The following is an 18,471-nucleotide window of genomic DNA, read 5'->3' as shown; positions in this document are numbered from 1 at the left end:
AAAGTTATCATCACGGCCGATAGTGATTGTGAGCAAATCCGTGCTCCCACCCCACCACTGGGCAGCTCCTTCTCGGTCTGGCAGTTCCAGATATATAGAAACATAGAGGATAGGAGCAGGAGGAGGCCATTTGGCCCTTCGAGCCTGCTCCTCAACTCATAACCATCATGGCAGATCATCCAACTCAATAGTCTAATCCTGTTTTCTCCCCATAACCTTTGATCCCATTCGCTCCATGTGCTATATCCAGCCGCTTCTTGAATATATTCAATGTTTTGGCATCAACTACTTCCTGTGGGAATGAATTCCACAGGATCACCACTCTCTGGGTGAAGAAATGTCTCCTCATCTCCATCCTAAATGGTCTACCCCGAATCTTCAGACTGTGACCCCTGGTTCTGGACTCCCCCCACCATCAGGAACATCCTCCCTGCATCTACCCTGTCTGGTCCTGTTAGAATTCTATAAACCTGTATGAGATCCCCCCCCTCATTCGTCTGAACTCCAGTGAAAACAATCCTAACCTGGTCAATCTCTCCTCATACATCAGTCCCACCATCCCCGGAATCAACCTGATAGTCTGGAGTCTGCAACTCTTTTGTAGTGACGGATTCTGTGATGCTTCACACGTCTCTGGGATATCTGGAGCTTACATTAAAATACCGGGTTTGATTAGTCCAGATGCGGAATCGGGAGGTAGAGGCACGGTAACTGGGATTAAAGTATTGGCAGCTCTGGTGGATAATTGTGATGTGTCTGGATGGGCTGAAAGGCCTCCCTCGGTGCTGCTCTCTCCCTCTGCTCCCCAAATCATCAGTGGCTGTGGTAATTAGGAGAGGCAGTGTTGAGAAGATAAGGAGTCTGAAGAGGAATAGGTTAAATTCAGCGGCTAAAGTTTGGAAATGTTGCAGGAAAATGTCAACTTTAGGAGGAAAAATAGAAAAGCAGCAAAGGGTGAGAGATTGGAGAATTCTCCCGTTTAGAACAGAAATGAGGGGAAACTTTTTTTTATCAGGGAGTCGTTATTCTGTGACATCCCTGTCCCCGGAGATCAGCGCAGTCTGTGTCGTTTAATAATCTTAAGGCTGAGTGGAATAAATTCCAGACTGACAAAGAAGTCAAATGTTAGCGGGGCAGAGGGAGAGAAGAGGCTCCCATCGGATCCATTGTGAGCTTATCAAAGGGTGGAGCAGGCTTGAAGGGCTGAATGGAAGCAAATTACTGCGGATACTGGAATCTGAAACAAAAAGAGAAAATGCTGGAAAATCTCAGCAGGTCTGGCAGTGCCTGTAAGGAGAGAAAAGAGCTGACAGTTCAAATCCAGATGATCCTTTGTTAAAGGGGCTGAGTGGCCTTCTCTGCTCCGATTTATATGTTGATGCTGATCCTGTCAGTAGACTGAGTATCGGTGACTCATGCTACCAAATAAAACTGTTGGACTTTAACCTGGTGTTGTGAGACCTCTTAATGTGGGTGAGAATGAGGTGTGGGTTACCCTATGGCCAGCTGATGGCAGTGTTTACTCAGGTTGTTGGTGTTGCTGACTCTCTCTGTTCTGTCTAGGTGTTTGGGCTCGTGCACTGGGGGCATTGGCAGGGGTCAATGTTCCGCTCATCGGCATGCGGCACGCGTATGTGGTAACAGAGCGGATTGAAGGTATCCAGGTAGGTGCTGAGGTCAGGGCAGTGATGGGGGGGCCAGGGGAGCTGGAGATCTGAGCTGTCCTGGGATTGTTTAGTGCAGTAGCTGTGTTAGAACCCACTTTCCTCCTTCCTTTGTACGTGTTGAGATTGTGCCCAGGTCTCAGCTCTGTCCACCCTCACCTTCCTCTTCAGAAGGCACAATCTCTTCCTGTTTATGGACTTTATTGGTGTTTGACGTAGGAACATAAACGATAAGAGTAGGAGGAGGCCATTCGGCCCTATGAGGCTGCTCCCCCATTTATTATAATCATGGCTGATCATCGAACTCAGTGTTCTGATCCCACCTTTCCCCCATATTATTTGATCTTCTTCACCCCAAGTGTTCTACCTCACTCCTTCTAGAAACATTCAATGTTTTGGCCTCAACTGCTTTCTGTGGTAGTGAATTCCACAGCCTGACCACTCTCTGGGTGATGAAATGTCTCCATCTTTGTTCTAATGGTGTATCCTGTACACTCAGACTGTGACCTTCTGGAAATCCCCACCAGCAGGAACATCCTTCCTGCATCTACCCTGTCTAATCCTGTTAGAATTTTATGGGCTTTTATGAGATCCCCTCTGATTCTTCTGAACTCTAGTGAATACAATCCAAACCGACTCAATTTCTCCTCATAGGACAGGCCTGCTATCCCAGGCATCAGCCTGATAAACCTTCACTGCACTCCCTCTATAGCAAGAACATCCTCCCTCAGCTGAGGAGACCAAAGCTGCACACAATACTCCAGGTGTGGCCTCACCAAGGCCCTGTATAATTGCAGCAAGACACTGCTGCTCCTGTACTCGAATCCTCTCGCTATGAAGCCCAATATGTCATTTGCCTTTTTTACTGCCTGCTGCACCTGTACGCTTACCTCCAGTGACTGGTGTACGAGAAACCCAGGTGCCATTGCACATTCCCCTCTCCTACTTTATGGCCAGATAATAATCTGCCTTCCTGTTTTTGCTGCTCAAGTGGATAACCTCACATTTAGAACATAGAAACATAGAAAAACTACAGCACAATACAGGCCCTTCGGCCCACAAAGTTGTGCCGAACATGTCCCTACCTTAGAGATTACTAGGTTTACCTATAACCCTCTATCTTACTGAGTTCCATGTACTGATCTAAAAGTCTCTTAAAAGACTATCGAATCCTCACATTTATCCACATTATACTGCATCTGCCATGCAGATACCCACACACTCAGCCTGTCCAAATCACACTGAAACATCTCTGTATCCTCCTCACAGCTCACCCTCCCACCCAACTTTGTATCATCTGCAAATTTGGAGATGAATTAGTTCCCTCTTCTAAATCAGTTCCTCATTGATCACCACGGTACATAGAGTGGTATCAGCAGGCTATTTAGCTGGGGAGGTCATCACAAACCATTTAATCTTGTAGAACCTTTGCATGACGAAATCAGAGAGATGGTGCTTGCTATTACCTCTTCCCCGTTACAGGGAAAGTGAAGGACTTGCATTTTTATAATGCCTTTCTCAAAACCAAAACACCCCAAAGTATTTCACGGCCAATACTGTACTGTTAAAGCAGGAATGCACAGCTGGCCCACAGATAACCCACGCTCCCCCCGCTCAGCGAGAGCCTTGTGACTTGTCTTAGCCTCCACTTGCACAAATCCTGCTTCACATCACACAGTCCACCATCAGATCGTTAACCGAATGAGAATTCAAGCATTCTGTGAAAGAAGGAATGTAGAGGGAGCTTTACTCTGTATCTAACCCCATGCTGTACCTGTCCTGGGAGTGTTTGATGGAGACAGTGTAGAGGGAGCTTTACTCTGTATCTAACCTCTTGCTGTACCTGTCCTGGGAGTGTTTGATGGGGACAGTGTAAAGGGAGCTTTACTCTGTATCTAACCCCGTGCTGTACCTGTCCTGGGAGTGTTTGATGGGGACAGTGTAGAGGGAGCTTTACTCTGTGTCTAACCCCGTGTTGTACCTGTCCTGGGAGTGTTTGATGGGGGGACAGTGTAGAGGGAGCTTTACTCTGTATCTAACCCCGTGCTGTAGCTGTCCTGGGAGTGTTTGATGGGGGGACAGTGTAGAGGGAGCTTTACTCTGTATCTAACCCCGTGCTGTACCTGTCCTGGGAGTGTTTGATGGGGGGATAGTGTAGAGGGAGCTTTACTCTGTATCTAACCCCGTGCTGTAGCTGTCCTGGGAGTGTTTGATGGGGGGATAGTGTAGAGGGAGCTTTACTGTGTTTTTAATTCTTGTTTCAAGTACTCTTTTTGTCTCTCTCCCAGAATATGCCAAATGTTCGGGATCATGATAGCTCCATATATCTGCGTCTCCAAGGCGACGCCCTGTCTGTCGGTGGATATGAGCCAAACCCAGGCTTCTGGGAAGAGGTGAGAAGATTGAGCTGAAGGAAGCTGGGAGTCGGGAAGGATGAGGTGGGCTGGGGGTCGGGAAGGATGAGGTGGGCTGGGGGTCGGGAAGGATGAGGTGGGCTGGGAGTCGGGAAGGATGAGGTGGGCTGGGAGTCGGGAAGGATGAGGTGGGCTGGGGGTCGGGAAGGATGAGGTGGGCTGGGAGTCGGGAAGGATGAGCTGGGCTGGGGGTCGGGAAGGATGAGGTGGGCTGGGGGTCGGGAAGGATGAGGTGGGCTGGGAGTCGGGAAGGATGAGCTGGGCTGGGAGTCGGGAAGGATGAGCTGGGCTGGGGGTCGGGAAGGATGAGGTGGGCTGGGAGTCGGGAAGGATGAGGTGGGCTGGGAGTCGGGAAGGATGAGGTGGGCTGGGGGTCGGGAAGGATGAGGTGGGCTGGGAGTCGGGAAGGATGAGGTGGGCTGGGGGTCGGGAAGGATGAGGTGGGCTGGGGTCCTGCGGACACAGTGTTAGGGGATATCTTTTGTAATCTCTCAGCATTGTACTTGTGGGCTGTGGGAAGGTGTAGGAGCAGCAGAATGATGAGTATTGTTTCAGAGCAGAGAATAGAGGTTCAGATTAGTCACACAGACCAGCAAAAGCCGAGGAGTGAATTTTCACACTGATCTGTTATTCATAATTTGCATAAATGACTTGAGTCACAGGTTGGATTTACAATCTCTAACTGTCAGATGGCCATTGCAGTTAACACCAAGGAGAAGTGTATAAAAATAATTTGTTTATCTTGTTACAGACTATGACAAAATATAAAACTTTAATAAAATCGCAAAATAGGTGTATAATTCACAAATCACATTTATTATCAGCTAGCTTGAGAAACTTCAACAGGACAAATCCAGAGTTCCCATACTCTGAAAATTCTGAGTCTAAATAAGGTAAAAGGTCAGAGAGATTTGGACACAGATACACAAATCACTAAAAATAGTTTAAAACAGTTTAAAAAAGGTCAGAAACAAAACAAACACTGGGGTTTATTTCTTGAGGATTGGAATTGGAAAGAAGAGAAGTTACAATCAGCTTAGGAGCAGTGGAGCAGGAGGAAGCCATTTGGCCCGTCAAACCTGTTACCTATCTAATACGATAATGGCTGACCAGAGAGTGATCCACTTTCCTGTCCATCCCCCTAACTCCCTCCTCAATCAAAAATCTGACTGTCAGCCTTGAATAAATTCAGATTGCCATTGACACACCAACAGCTGCTTGGGAGAAAAGGTTTCTCCTCACCTCTGTCTTTTTTAAACTATATCCTCTTAACCTCCCCCACAAGCGGAAACATGCTCTATGTATCCACCCTATTAACTTCTGGATTCTAAATCTTTCAATAAGATCACCACTCATTCTTCTAGACTCCAGTAGATACAGAACCCAGTCTGCACCACATTCCCCCCAAGAAGACAAACCTTTCATTCCCAGGAATGAATCCGGGGAAGATTCTCTGAACTCTTTCCAAAGCAATAATGCCTGCAGATGTGCTCTCACCAAGATCATGTATAAATGCAGTAAACTTCCCTACTTTTATATTCCATTCTTCTTGCAATAAACATCAACTTCCTATTTTCCTTCCTAACCACTTCTTGTACCTGCAGACTAGCTTTGTGTAAATTGCTAGGATACCCAGATCCCTCTGTACTACTGGGTTCTGCAATCTCTCTCCATTTGAATAGTTTACTACATTTCTATTCTTCCTGCCAAAGTGCATAAATTCACATTTTCCCACATTACATTCCATTTGCCAAATTTTTGCCCAGTCATTTAACCTCCCTGTATCCCTTTGCAGACTCTCAGTCTCCTCTTCACAACTTCCTATATTGGTGTCATTAAAATTTTTTTAAAGTTTATTAGTCACAAGTCAGGCTTACATGAACACTGCAATGAAATTACTGTGAAATACTCCTAGTCGCCACATTAGCAAACTTAGCTACCATGTATTCTGTTCCTTCATCCAAGTCATTGATCTAAATTATAAATAATTGAGGATCCAGCACTAATGCCTGCGGCACTCCACTAGTTACAGGTTGTTTATGATCTGGAGGAGGGAACCGAGTGGAGGGTGTCAAAATTTGCTGATGACACCAAGATTGGTGGAACGGCAAATTGTGCGGAGGGTGTGGAGAGTCTGCAGAAGGATCTAGATAGGCTGGGCGAATGGGCCAGGAAATGGCAAATGGAATTTAATGTTGGCAAGTGCGAGGTGGTCCACTTTGGTAGGAATAATGGTAGGAAAGACTATTACTTACGTGGCGAAAAACTGCAGCAGGCGACGGTGCAGAGGGACCTCGGGGTCCTTGTGCATGAGTCGCAAAAACCCAGCCTGCAGGTGCAGCATGTGGTCAGGAAGGCGAATGGGATGCTGGCCTTCATAGCGAGGGGGATTGAATATAAAAGTAGGGAGGTCTTGCTGCGGCTGTATAGGGCATTGGTGAGGCCGCAGCTGGAGTACTGTGTGCAGTTTTGGTCGCTGTACTTACACAAGGATATTTTAGCCTTGGAGGGAGTGCAGAGGAGGTTTAATAGGCTGATACCGGAGTTGAGGGGGTTGAGCTATGAGGAGAGGCTGAATAAATTAGGCTTGTACTCGTTAGAGTTTAGAAGAATAAGGGGAGATCTCATTGAGACGTATAAGATGATGAATGGGATGGATAGGATAGAGGTGGAGAGACTCTTCCCGCTCAGAAAGGACAGTAGGACTAGGGGGCACAGCCTCAAGATAAAGGGGAGGCGGTTTAGAACGGAGTTGAGGAGGAACTTCTTCACTCAAAGGGTGGTGAATCTCTGGAATTCTCTGCCCGTTGAAGTGGTGGAGGCTGCCTCACTAAATATTTTTAAGACGCGGGTTGATGGGTTTTTGATAAGAGAGGGGATTAAGGGTTATGGGGAGAGGGCGGGAATGTGGAACTGAGCCACGACAGATCAGCCATGATCTTATTGAATGGCGGGGCAGGCTCGAAGGGCTAGATGGCCTACTCCTGCTCCTATTTCTTATGTTCTTATGTTCTTATTCTTAATCTGAAAAAGACCCATTTATCCCTACTCTTTGTTTCCTGTTAACTAACTGATTCTCCATCCATGCTTATTTTGCATAGAAACATAGAAAATAGGAGGAGGAGGCCATTCAGCCCTTTGTGTCTCCTCACCTATTCATTATAATCATGGCTGATCATCAAATTCAATATCCTAATACCCCCCATCTCTTATCCCTTTAGCCCCAGAAGCGAAATCTAATTTCTTCTTGAAATCAGACAATGTTTTGGCCTCAGTTACTTTCTGTGGGAGTGAATTCCACACATTCACCACCCTCTGGATGAAGAAACGTTTTCTCGTCTCAGTTCTAAAAGGTTTACCCGTTATCCTCAAACTATGATCCCTAGTTCTGGACTCCCCAACATTGGAAACATTCTTTCTGAATCTACCCTGTCTAACCCTGTTAGAATTTTATAAGTTTCTTTTAAACTCCAGTGAATATAATCCTGACCGATTTGGTTTCTCTTCATATGACAGACCTGCCATCCCAGGAATCAGCCTGGTAAACCTTCACTGTACTCCCGCTATAGCAAGGACATCCTTCCTCAGATAAGGAGACCCAAAACTGCACACAATACTCCAGCTGTGGCCTCACCAACACCCTGTACAATTGCATCAAAACATCCCTATCCCTAAACTCAACATACCATTTGCCTTCTTTACCGCCTGCCGCGCCTGCACGCTTTCTTTCAGCGACTGATCCACAAGGACTCCAAGGTCTCGTTGAGTATCCACCTCTCTTGATTTACACCCGTTCAAATAATAATCTGCCTTCCTATTATCACTACCAAAGTGGATAACCTCACATTTATTTACATTATATTGCATGTTCACACACACAGCCTGTCCAAATCACGGTGAAGCATCTCTGCATCCTCCTCACAGCTCGCCCTCCCACCCAACTTTGTATCATCTGCAAATTTGGGGATAATATATTCAGTTCCCTCTTCCAAATCATTAATATATAATGTGAACAGTTGAGGTCTGAACATAGACCATTGCATAACCAGGCTAGTCACTGCATGTCAATCATAAGAACATAAGAAATAGGAGCAGGAGTAGGCCATCTAGCCCCTCGAGCCTGCCCCGCCATTCAATAAGATTATGGCTGATCTGAAGTGGATCAGTTCCACTTTCCCGCTTTCTCCCCATAACCCTTAATTCCCCTGTCTGTCAGAAATCTATCTACCCGTGACTTAAATGTACTCAGTGAGGTAGCCTCCACCACTTCAACGGGCAGAGAATTCCCATTCAGAAAAAGACTTGCACAGTGGTTAGCACTGCTGCCTCACAGCATCAGGGACCTGGGTTCGATTCCGGCCTCGGGTCACTGTCTGTGTGGAGTTTGTATGTTCTCTCTGTGTCTGTGTAGGTTTTTGCCTGGGTGTCCCAGTTTCCTCCCACAGTTCATAGATGTGTGGGTTAGATTGATTGGCCATGCTAAATTGCCCCTTAGTATTGGGGGGATTAGCAGGGTAAATATGTGGGGTTGTGGGGATCCTGTCTGGGTGGGATTGTTGGCAGTGCAGGCTTGATGGGCCAAATAGCCTTCTGCACTGTAGGGATTTTAAGTCTAATTAAACCATGTCTACTGGTTCTCCTTGGTCATCTTTACAAGTTACATCCTCAAAGAATTCCAATAGATTCAAGCGTGATTTCCCTTTTGTAAATCCGGGCTGACTGTGTCTGATTATCCCACCGCCTTCTAAATGCCCAGTTATAAAATCCTTGATAATGGACTCTAGCAGCTTCCCTGGTACCGACATTAGGCTCACTGGTCTATAGTTCCCTGTTTTCTCTCTACCTCCCTGTTTGAATAGCAGGTTTACATTAACTATCCTCCAATCTGTAGCAACCAGTCCAGAGTTCAAAGAATTTTGGAAAACAAACACCAGTTGATTTACTATTTCTAGAGCCACTTCGCGAGATTTATAAATCCCTTTAATTTCCCCTAAACAATTTCTCTGCTAATATTAATTTCCTTCAACTCCTCACTAAAACTTGTATTTGTAAAATGTACTGGAAGTTCTGAAAAACACATAAAAGGCAAAAGAGTAACAAGGGAGAGGGTAGGGCCTCTTAAGGATCAACAAGATCATCTGTGTGTGGATCCACAAGAGATGGGAGAGATCCTGAATGAATATTTCTCATCAGTATTTACTATTGAGAAAGTGTGGATGTTAGGGAATTTAGAACATAGGACGTTGAAAACTACAGCACAAACAGGCCCTTTGGCCCACAAGTTGCGCTGATCATATCCCTACCTACTAGGCTTACCTATAACCCTCAATCCCACTTGGGGAAATAAATAGTGATGTCTTAAGCAGTGTACATATAACCGAGAAGGAGATGCTGGAAGTCTTAAAGTGCATCAAGGTAGATAAATTCCTGGGACCTGATGAGGTGTATCTCAGGACGTTTTGGGAGGCTAGAGAGGAAATTGCTGGTCCCTTAGCCGAGATATTTGAATCATCGATAATCACAGGTGAGGTGCCTGAAGAAAGGAGGATAGCAAAGGTTGTGCCTTTGTTTAAAAAGGGCTGCAGGGAAAAGTCTGAGAACTACAGGCCAGTGAGCCTAATGTTGGTAGTGGGTAAGTTTTAGAAGACATTTTGAGAGACAGGATCTACAGGCATTTATAGAGACACAAGGACTGATTAGGGACAGTCAGCATTGTGTTTTGAGTGGAAAATCATGTCTCACAAATTTGATTGAGTTTTTTGAAGGGGTAACCAAGAAGAATGAGGGAGATCTTATAGGAACATATAGGATTCTGAAAAGAATCGATAAGATAGAAGCAGGGAGGTTGTATCCACTGGTGGGTGAAACTAGAACTAGGGGGCATAGCCTCAAAATAAGGGGGAACAGTTTTAGTACTGAGTTGAGGAGGAACTTCTTCACCCAATCATAGAAATCCCACAGGACAGAAGGAGGCCATTTGGCCCATTGAGTCTGCACCAAAAACAATCTCACCCAGGCCCTACCCCATATCCCGACATATTTACCCGCTAATCCCTCTAACCTACGCATCTCAGGACACTAAGGGGCAATTTTAGCATGGCTAATCAACTTAACCTGCGCATCTTTGGACTGTGGGAGGAAACTGGAGCACCCGGAGGAAACCCACGCAGACACGAGGAAAATGTGCAAACTCCACACAGACAGTGACCCGAGCCAGGAATCAAAGTCAGGGTCCTGGAGCTGTGAAGCAACAGCGCTAACCACTGTGCTACCGTGCATACCAAAGGGTTGTGAATGTGTGGAATTCCCTGCCCAGTGAAGCAGTTGAGGAGACCTCAGTGAGTGTTTTAAGGCAGGGATAGAGCAGGCGGGTAAGTGGAGCTGAATCCACAAAAAGATCAGCCATCATCTTATTGGATGGCGGAGCAGGCTCGAGGGGCCGAATGGCCTATTCCTGCTCCTAGTTCTTATGCTCATGTTAGGTAGATGGGAACAGTGCAGTTGATGTTACCTACATGGACTTAGCAAGGCCTTTGACAAGGTACTGCATGGTAAGTTGTTGCATAAGGTTAAATCTCACGGGTTCCAGGGTGAGGTAGCCAAATGGATTCAAAATTGGCTTCTTGACAGAAGACAGAGGGTGGTTGTAGAGGGTTGTTTTTCAAACTGGAGGCCTGTGACCAGCAGTGTAAGAAGTCTCAGAACACCAGGTTAAAGTCCAACAGGTTTATTTGGCAGCACTAACCACTAGTTTTCAGAGCACTGAAGGAGCAGCACTCCGAAAGCTCGTGCTGCCAAATAAACCTGTTGCACTTAAACCTGGTGTTGTGAGGTTTCTTACGGTGTTTACCCCAGTCCAATGCCACCATCTCCACATCATGACCAGCAGTGTGCCTCAGAGATTGGTGCTGAGTCCACCATTATTTGTCATTTATATTAATGATTTGGATGAGAATATAGGAGGCATGGTTAATAAGTTTACAGATGACACCAAGATTGGTGGCTTAGTGGACAGCGAAGAAAGTTATCTCCAGTTGATGGGATCTTGGTCAATTGGGCCAGTGGGCTGATGAATGGCAGATGGAGTTTAATTTAGATAAATGTGAGGTGATGCATTTTGATAGATTGAACCAGGGCAGGACTTACTCAGTTAATGGTACGGTGTTGGGGAGAGTTACAGAACAAAGAGATCTAGGGGTACAGGTTCATAGCTCCTTGAAAGTGGAGTCACAGGTGGACAGAGTGGTGACAAAGGCATTCGGCATGCTTGGTTTCATTGGTCAGAACATTGAATACAGGAGTTGGGACGTCTTGTTGAAGTTGTACAAGACATTGGTAAGGCCACACTTAGAATACTGTGTACAGTCCTGGTCCCCCTATTATAGAAAGGATATTATTAAACTAGAAAGAGCTCAGAAAAGATTTACTAGGATGCTCCAGGGATTTGATGGTTTGGGTTATAAGGAGAGGCTGGATAGATGGGACTTCTTTCTGGAGTGTAGGAGGCTGAGGGGTGATCTTATAGAGGTCTATAAAATAATGAGGGGCACAGATCGGCGAGGTAGTCAATATCTTTTTCCAAAGGTAGGGGAGTCTAAAACTAGAGGGGATAGGTTTAAGGTGAGAGGGGAGAGATACAAAAGTGTCCACAGGGGCATTTTTTCACACAGAGGGTGGTGAGTGTCTGGAACAAGCTGCCAGAGGTGGTAGTAGGGGCGGGTACAATTTTAGCCACGCACTGTGAGAACCTGTCTCCACCGTGCTCTCAGACAGTGCATCCCAGATTTTAATTCGCTGCATGAAAAATTTTCTACTCTTATCTACACAAACATGTGACAAAGGGAGGAATAGAAGGGATATGATGATTGAAGAGGTGGGAGGAAGCTCATGGAGCAGAAATACCAAAACGGACCAGATGGGCCAAATGGCCTGTGTCTTTGCTGTAGACACTGGATATCTGTGTGTGGAATCCAGGTTTGGGGAAAGTGTGCATTGTAGCAGTGGGACGATGTGGTTTTGGGACATTCTGCTTTAATTCTGAGTTTGTTGTGTTGTGTTTCAGGTGTCGGATAAATTTGCCTTCAGCCTCTTTGATCTGGATTGGGACGTTTTCACACAGCTCATCGAAGGAGCCGTAAATCGCATTCCAGTTCTAGAGAACACAGGAGTCAAATCGACCGTGTGTGGCCCAGGTACAGGGGAGAGCGAGGGGGGGCATGAGGGTGGCAGTGAGGGGAGCTGCGAGGAGGGGCAGTGAGGGGGTGCATGGGGGGGGGCAGCGATGGGGGGCAGTGAGGGGAAGGAGTGAGGGGGGCTGTGAGTGGGGGGGCGTAAGCGGGGTATGAGGATGGCAGTGAGGGGGGCAGTGAGGGGAGCAGCAAGGGGGACCGCTAGAGGGCGGTGTGAGGGTGACAGTGAGGGGGGGCTGCGAGGGGAGGGCAATGAGGGGGGCAGCGAGGAAGGGCTGTGAGGGGGGCAGTGAATTTGTTGTATATGCTCACTGGGTCAGTGAGGGGTGCGTGTTATATACACTCGCTGGGTCAGTGAGGGGTGCGTGTTATATACACTCGCTGGGTCAGTGAGGGGTGCGTGTTATATACACTCGCTGGGTCAGTGAGGGGTGCGTGTTATATACACTCGCTGGGTCAGTGAGGGGTGCGTGTTATATACACTCGCTGGGTCAGTGAGGGGTGCGTGTTATATACACTCGCTGGGTCAGTGAGGGGTGCGTGTTATATACACTCGCTGGGTCAGTGAGGGGTGCGTGTTATATACACTCGCCGGGTCAGTGAGGGGTGCGTGTTATATACACTCGCCGGGTCAGTGAGGGGTGCGTCTTATATACACTCGCCGGGTCAGTGAGGGGTGCGTGTTATATACACTCGCCGGGTCAGTGAGGGGTGCGTGTTATATACACTCGCCGGGTCAGTGAGGGGTGCGTGTTATATACACTCGCCGGGTCAGTGAGGGGTGCGTGTTATATACACTCGCCGGGTCAGTGAGGGGTGCGTGTTATATACACTCGCCGGGTCAGTGAGGGGTGCGTGTTATATACACTCGCCGGGTCAGTGAGGGGTGCGTGTTATATACACTCGCCGGGTCAGTGACGGGTGCGTGTTATATACACTCGCCGGGTCAGTGAGGGGTGCGTGTTATATACACTCGCCGGGTCAGTGAGGGGTGCGTGTTATATACACTCGCCGGGTCAGTGAGGGGTGCGTGTTATATACACTCGCCGGGTCAGTGAGGGGTGCGTGTTATATACACTCGCCGGGGTCAGTGAGGGGTGCGTGTTATATACACTCGCCGGGTCAGTGAGGGGTGCGTGTTATATACAGTCGCCGGGTCAGTGAGGGGTGCGTGTTATATACACTCGCTGGGTCAGTGAGGGGTGCGTGTTATATACACTCGCTGGGTCAGTGAGGGGTGCGTGTTATATACAAACGCTGGGTCAGTGAGGGGTGCGTGTTATATACACTCGCCGGGTCAGTGAGGGGTGCGTGTTATATACACTCGCCGGGTCAGTGAGGGGTGCGTGTTATATACACTCGCTGGGTCAGTGAGGGGTGCGTGTTATATACACTCGCTGGGTCAGTGAGGGGTGCGTGTTATATACAAACGCTGGGTCAGTGAGGGGTGCGTGTTATATACACTCGCCGGGTCAGTGAGGGGTGCGTGTTATATACAAACGCCGGGTCAGTGAGGGGTGCGTGTTATATACACTCGCCGGGTCAGTGAGGGGTGCGTGTTATATACACTCGCCGGGTCAGTGAGGGGTGCGTGTTATATACACTCGCCGGGTCAGTGAGGGGTGCGTGTTATATACACTCGCCGGGTCAGTGAGGGGTGCGTGTTATATACACTCGCCGGGTCAGTGAGGGGTGCGTGTTATATACACTCGCCGGGTCAGTGAGGGGTGCGTGTTATATACAAACGCCGGGTCAGTGAGGGGTGCGTGTTATATACACTCGCCGGGTCAGTGAGGGGTGCGTGTTATATACAAACGCTGGGTCAGTGAGGGGTGCGTGTTATATACACTCGCTGGGTCAGTGAGGGGTGCGTGTTATATACACTCGCTGGGTCAGTGAGGGGTGCGTGTTATATACACTCGCTGGGTCAGTGAGGGGTGCGTGTTATATACACTCGCAGGGTCAGTGAGGGATGCGTGTTATATACACTCGCCGGGTCAGTGAGGGGTGCGTGTTATATACACTCGCCGGGTCAGTGAGGGGTGCGTGTTATATACACTCGCTGGGTCAGTGAGGGATGCGTGTTATATACACTCGCCGGGTCAGTGAGGGGTGCGTGTTATATACACTCGCCGGGTCAGTGAGGGGTGCGTGTTATATACACTCGCCGGGTCAGTGACGGGTGCGTGTTATATACACTCGCCGGGTCAGTGAGGGGTGCGTGTTATATACACTCGCCGGGTCAGTGAGGGGTGCGTGTTATATACACTCGCCGGGTCAGTGAGGTGTGCGTGTTATATACACTCGCCGGGTCAGTGAGGGGTGCGTGTTATATACACTCGCCGGGTCAGTGAGGGGTGCGTGTTATATACACTCGCCGGGGTCAGTGAGGGGTGCGTGTTATATACACTCGCCGGGTCAGTGAGGGGTGCGTGTTATATACACTCGCCGGGTCAGTGAGGGGTGCGTGTTATATACACTCGCTGGGTCAGTGAGGGGTGCGTGTTATATACACTCGCTGGGTCAGTGAGGGGTGCGTGTTATATACAAACGCTGGGTCAGTGAGGGGTGCGTGTTATATACACTCGCCGGGTCAGTGAGGGGTGCGTGTTATATACACTCGCTGGGTCAGTGAGGGGTGCGTGTTATATACACTCGCTGGGTCAGTGAGGGGTGCGTGTTATATACACTCGCTGGGTCAGTGAGGGGTGCGTGTTATATACAAACGCTGGGTCAGTGAGGGGTGCGTGTTATATACACTCGCCGGGTCAGTGAGGGGTGCGTGTTATATACAAACGCCGGGTCAGTGAGGGGTGCGTGTTATATACACTCGCCGGGTCAGTGAGGGGTGCGTGTTATATACACTCGCTGGGTCAGTGAGGGGTGCGTGTTATATACACTCGCCGGGTCAGTGAGGGGTGCGTGTTATATACACTCGCCGGGTCAGTGAGGGGTGCGTGTTATATACACTCGCCGGGTCAGTGAGGGGTGCGTGTTATATACACTCGCCGGGTCAGTGAGGGGTGCGTGTTATATACACTCGCCGGGTCAGTGAGGGGTGCGTGTTATATACACTCGCCGGGTCAGTGAGGGGTGCGTGTTATATACACTCGCTGGGTCAGTGAGGGGTGCGTGTTATATACACTCGCCGGGTCAGTGAGGGGTGCGTGTTATATACACTCGCCGGGTCAGTGAGGGGTGCGTGTTATATACACTCGCCGGGTCAGTGAGGGGTGCGTGTTATATACAAACGCTGGGTCAGTGAGGGGTGCGTGTTATATACACTCGCCGGGTCAGTGAGGGGTGCGTGTTATATACACTCGCCGGGTCAGTGAGGGGTGCGTGTTATATACACTCGCTGGGTCAGTGAGGGGTGCGTGTTATATACACTCGCTGGGTCAGTGAGGGGTGCGTGTTATATACAAACGCTGGGTCAGTGAGGGGTGCGTGTTATATACACTCGCCGGGTCAGTGAGGGGTGCGTGTTATATACAAACGCCGGGTCAGTGAGGGGTGCGTGTTATATACACTCGCCGGGTCAGTGAGGGGTGCGTGTTATATACACTCGCCGGGTCAGTGAGGGGTGCGTGTTATATACACTCGCCGGGTCAGTGAGGGGTGCGTGTTATATACACTCGCCGGGTCAGTGAGGGGTGCGTGTTATATACACTCGCCGGGTCAGTGAGGGGTGCGTGTTATATACACTCGCCGGGTCAGTGAGGGGTGCGTGTTATATACAAACGCCGGGTCAGTGAGGGGTGCGTGTTATATACACTCGCCGGGTCAGTGAGGGGTGCGTGTTATATACAAACGCTGGGTCAGTGAGGGGTGCGTGTTATATACACTCGCTGGGTCAGTGAGGGGTGCGTGTTATATACACTCGCTGGGTCAGTGAGGGGTGCGTGTTATATACACTCGCTGGGTCAGTGAGGGGTGCGTGTTATATACACTCGCAGGGTCAGTGAGGGATGCGTGTTATATACACTCGCCGGGTCAGTGAGGGGTGCGTGTTATATACACTCGCCGGGTCAGTGAGGGGTGCGTGTTATATACACTCGCTGGGTCAGTGAGGGATGCGTGTTATATACACTCGCCGGGTCAGTGAGGGGTGCGTGTTATATACACTCGCCGGGTCAGTGAGGGGTGCGTGTTATATACACTCGCCGGGTCAGTGACGGGTGCGTGTTATATACACTCGCCGGGTCAGTGAGGGGTGCGTGTTATATACACTCGCCGGGTCAGTGAGGGGTGCGTGTTATATACACTCGCCGGGTCAGTGAGGTGTGCGTGTTATATACACTCGCCGGGTCAGTGAGGGGTGCGTGTTATATACACTCGCCGGGTCAGTGAGGGGTGCGTGTTATATACACTCGCCGGGGTCAGTGAGGGGTGCGTGTTATATACACTCGCCGGGTCAGTGAGGGGTGCGTGTTATATACACTCGCCGGGTCAGTGAGGGGTGCGTGTTATATACACTCGCTGGGTCAGTGAGGGGTGCGTGTTATATACACTCGCTGGGTCAGTGAGGGGTGCGTGTTATATACAAACGCTGGGTCAGTGAGGGGTGCGTGTTATATACACTCGCCGGGTCAGTGAGGGGTGCGTGTTATATACACTCGCTGGGTCAGTGAGGGGTGCGTGTTATATACACTCGCTGGGTCAGTGAGGGGTGCGTGTTATATACACTCGCTGGGTCAGTGAGGGGTGCGTGTTATATACAAACGCTGGGTCAGTGAGGGGTGCGTGTTATATACACTCGCCGGGTCAGTGAGGGGTGCGTGTTATATACAAACGCCGGGTCAGTGAGGGGTGCGTGTTATATACACTCGCCGGGTCAGTGAGGGGTGCGTGTTATATACACTCGCTGGGTCAGTGAGGGGTGCGTGTTATATACACTCGCCGGGTCAGTGAGGGGTGCGTGTTATATACACTCGCCGGGTCAGTGAGGGGTGCGTGTTATATACACTCGCCGGGTCAGTGAGGGGTGCGTGTTATATACACTCGCCGGGTCAGTGAGGGGTGCGTGTTATATACACTCGCCGGGTCAGTGAGGGGTGCGTGTTATATACACTCGCCGGGTCAGTGAGGGGTGCGTGTTATATACACTCGCTGGGTCAGTGAGGGGTGCGTGTTATATACACTCGCCGGGTCAGTGAGGGGTGCGTGTTATATACACTCGCCGGGTCAGTGAGGGGTGCGTGTTATATACACTCGCCGGGTCAGTGAGGGGTGCGTGTTATATACAAACGCTGGGTCAGTGAGGGGTGCGTGTTATATACACTCGCCGGGTCAGTGAGGGGTGCGTGTTATATACAAACGCTGGGTCAGTGAGGGGTGCGTGTTTTATACACTCGCTGGGTCAGTGAGGGGTGCGTGTTATATACACTCGCTGGGTCAGTGAGGGATGCGTGTTATATACACTCGCCGGGTCAGTGAGGGGTGCGTGTTATATACACTCACTGGGTCAGTGAGGGGTGCGTGTTATATACACTCGCCGGGTCAGTGAGGGGTGCGTGTTATATACACTCGCCGGGTCAGTGAGGGGTGCGTGTTATATACACTCGCCGAGTCAGTGAGGGGTGCGTGTTATATACACTCGCCGGGTCAGTGAGGGGTGCGTGTTATATACACTCGCCGGGTCAGTGAGGGGTGCGTGTTATATACAAACGCTGGGTCAGTGAGGGGTGCGTGTTATATACACTCGCCGGGTCAGTGAGGGGTGCGTGTTATATACACTCGCTGGGTCAGTGAGGGGTGCGTGTTATATACACTCGCCGGGTCAGTGAGGGGTGCGTGTTATATACACTCGCTGGGTCAGTGAGGGGTGCGTGTTATATACAAACGCTGGGTCAGTGAGGGGTGCGTGTTATATACACTCGCCGGGTCAGTGAGGGGTGCGTGTTATATACAAACGCTGGGTCAGTGAGGGGTGCGTGTTATATACACTCGCCGGGTCAGTGAGGGGTGCGTGTTATATACAAACGCTGGGTCAGTGAGGGGTGCGTGTTATATACACTCGCCGGGTCAGTGAGGGGTGCGTGTTATATACAAACGCTGGGTCAGTGAGGGGTGCGTGTTATATACACTCGCTGGGTCAGTGAGGGGTGCGTGTTATATACACTCGCTGGGTCAGTGAGGGGTGCGTGTTATATACAAACGCTGGGTCAGTGAGGGGTGCGTGTTATATACACTCGCTGGGTCAGT

The 18,471-nt window shown here is 49.4% G+C and overlaps 1 protein-coding gene across 1 annotated transcript in view; it reads left to right on the top strand.

Moving 5' to 3' along the window:
* The window catches only part of LOC145358093 (sarcosine dehydrogenase, mitochondrial-like), an 80,872-nt gene that overhangs the window by 49,307 nt on the left and 13,094 nt on the right, over positions 1–18,471 (top strand). Inside the window, exons 6-8 of the mRNA XM_080211766.1 lie at positions 1,564–1,664; positions 3,953–4,057; positions 12,141–12,270. Coding sequence (XP_080067892.1) covers positions 1,564–1,664; positions 3,953–4,057; positions 12,141–12,270 — 336 coding nt within the window. The remainder of the gene's footprint in view (positions 1–1,563; positions 1,665–3,952; positions 4,058–12,140; positions 12,271–18,471) is intronic.

Source organism: Carcharhinus amblyrhynchos, chromosome 25, assembly GCF_965287045.1.
Source record: "Carcharhinus amblyrhynchos chromosome 25, sCarAmb.v2.hapA, whole genome shotgun sequence".
In the NCBI taxonomy this organism is placed as follows: domain Eukaryota; kingdom Metazoa; phylum Chordata; class Chondrichthyes; order Carcharhiniformes; family Carcharhinidae; genus Carcharhinus; species Carcharhinus amblyrhynchos.
The sequence above is the reverse complement of the archived record's forward strand: the minus strand, read 5'-3'. Positions and strand labels throughout refer to the sequence as shown.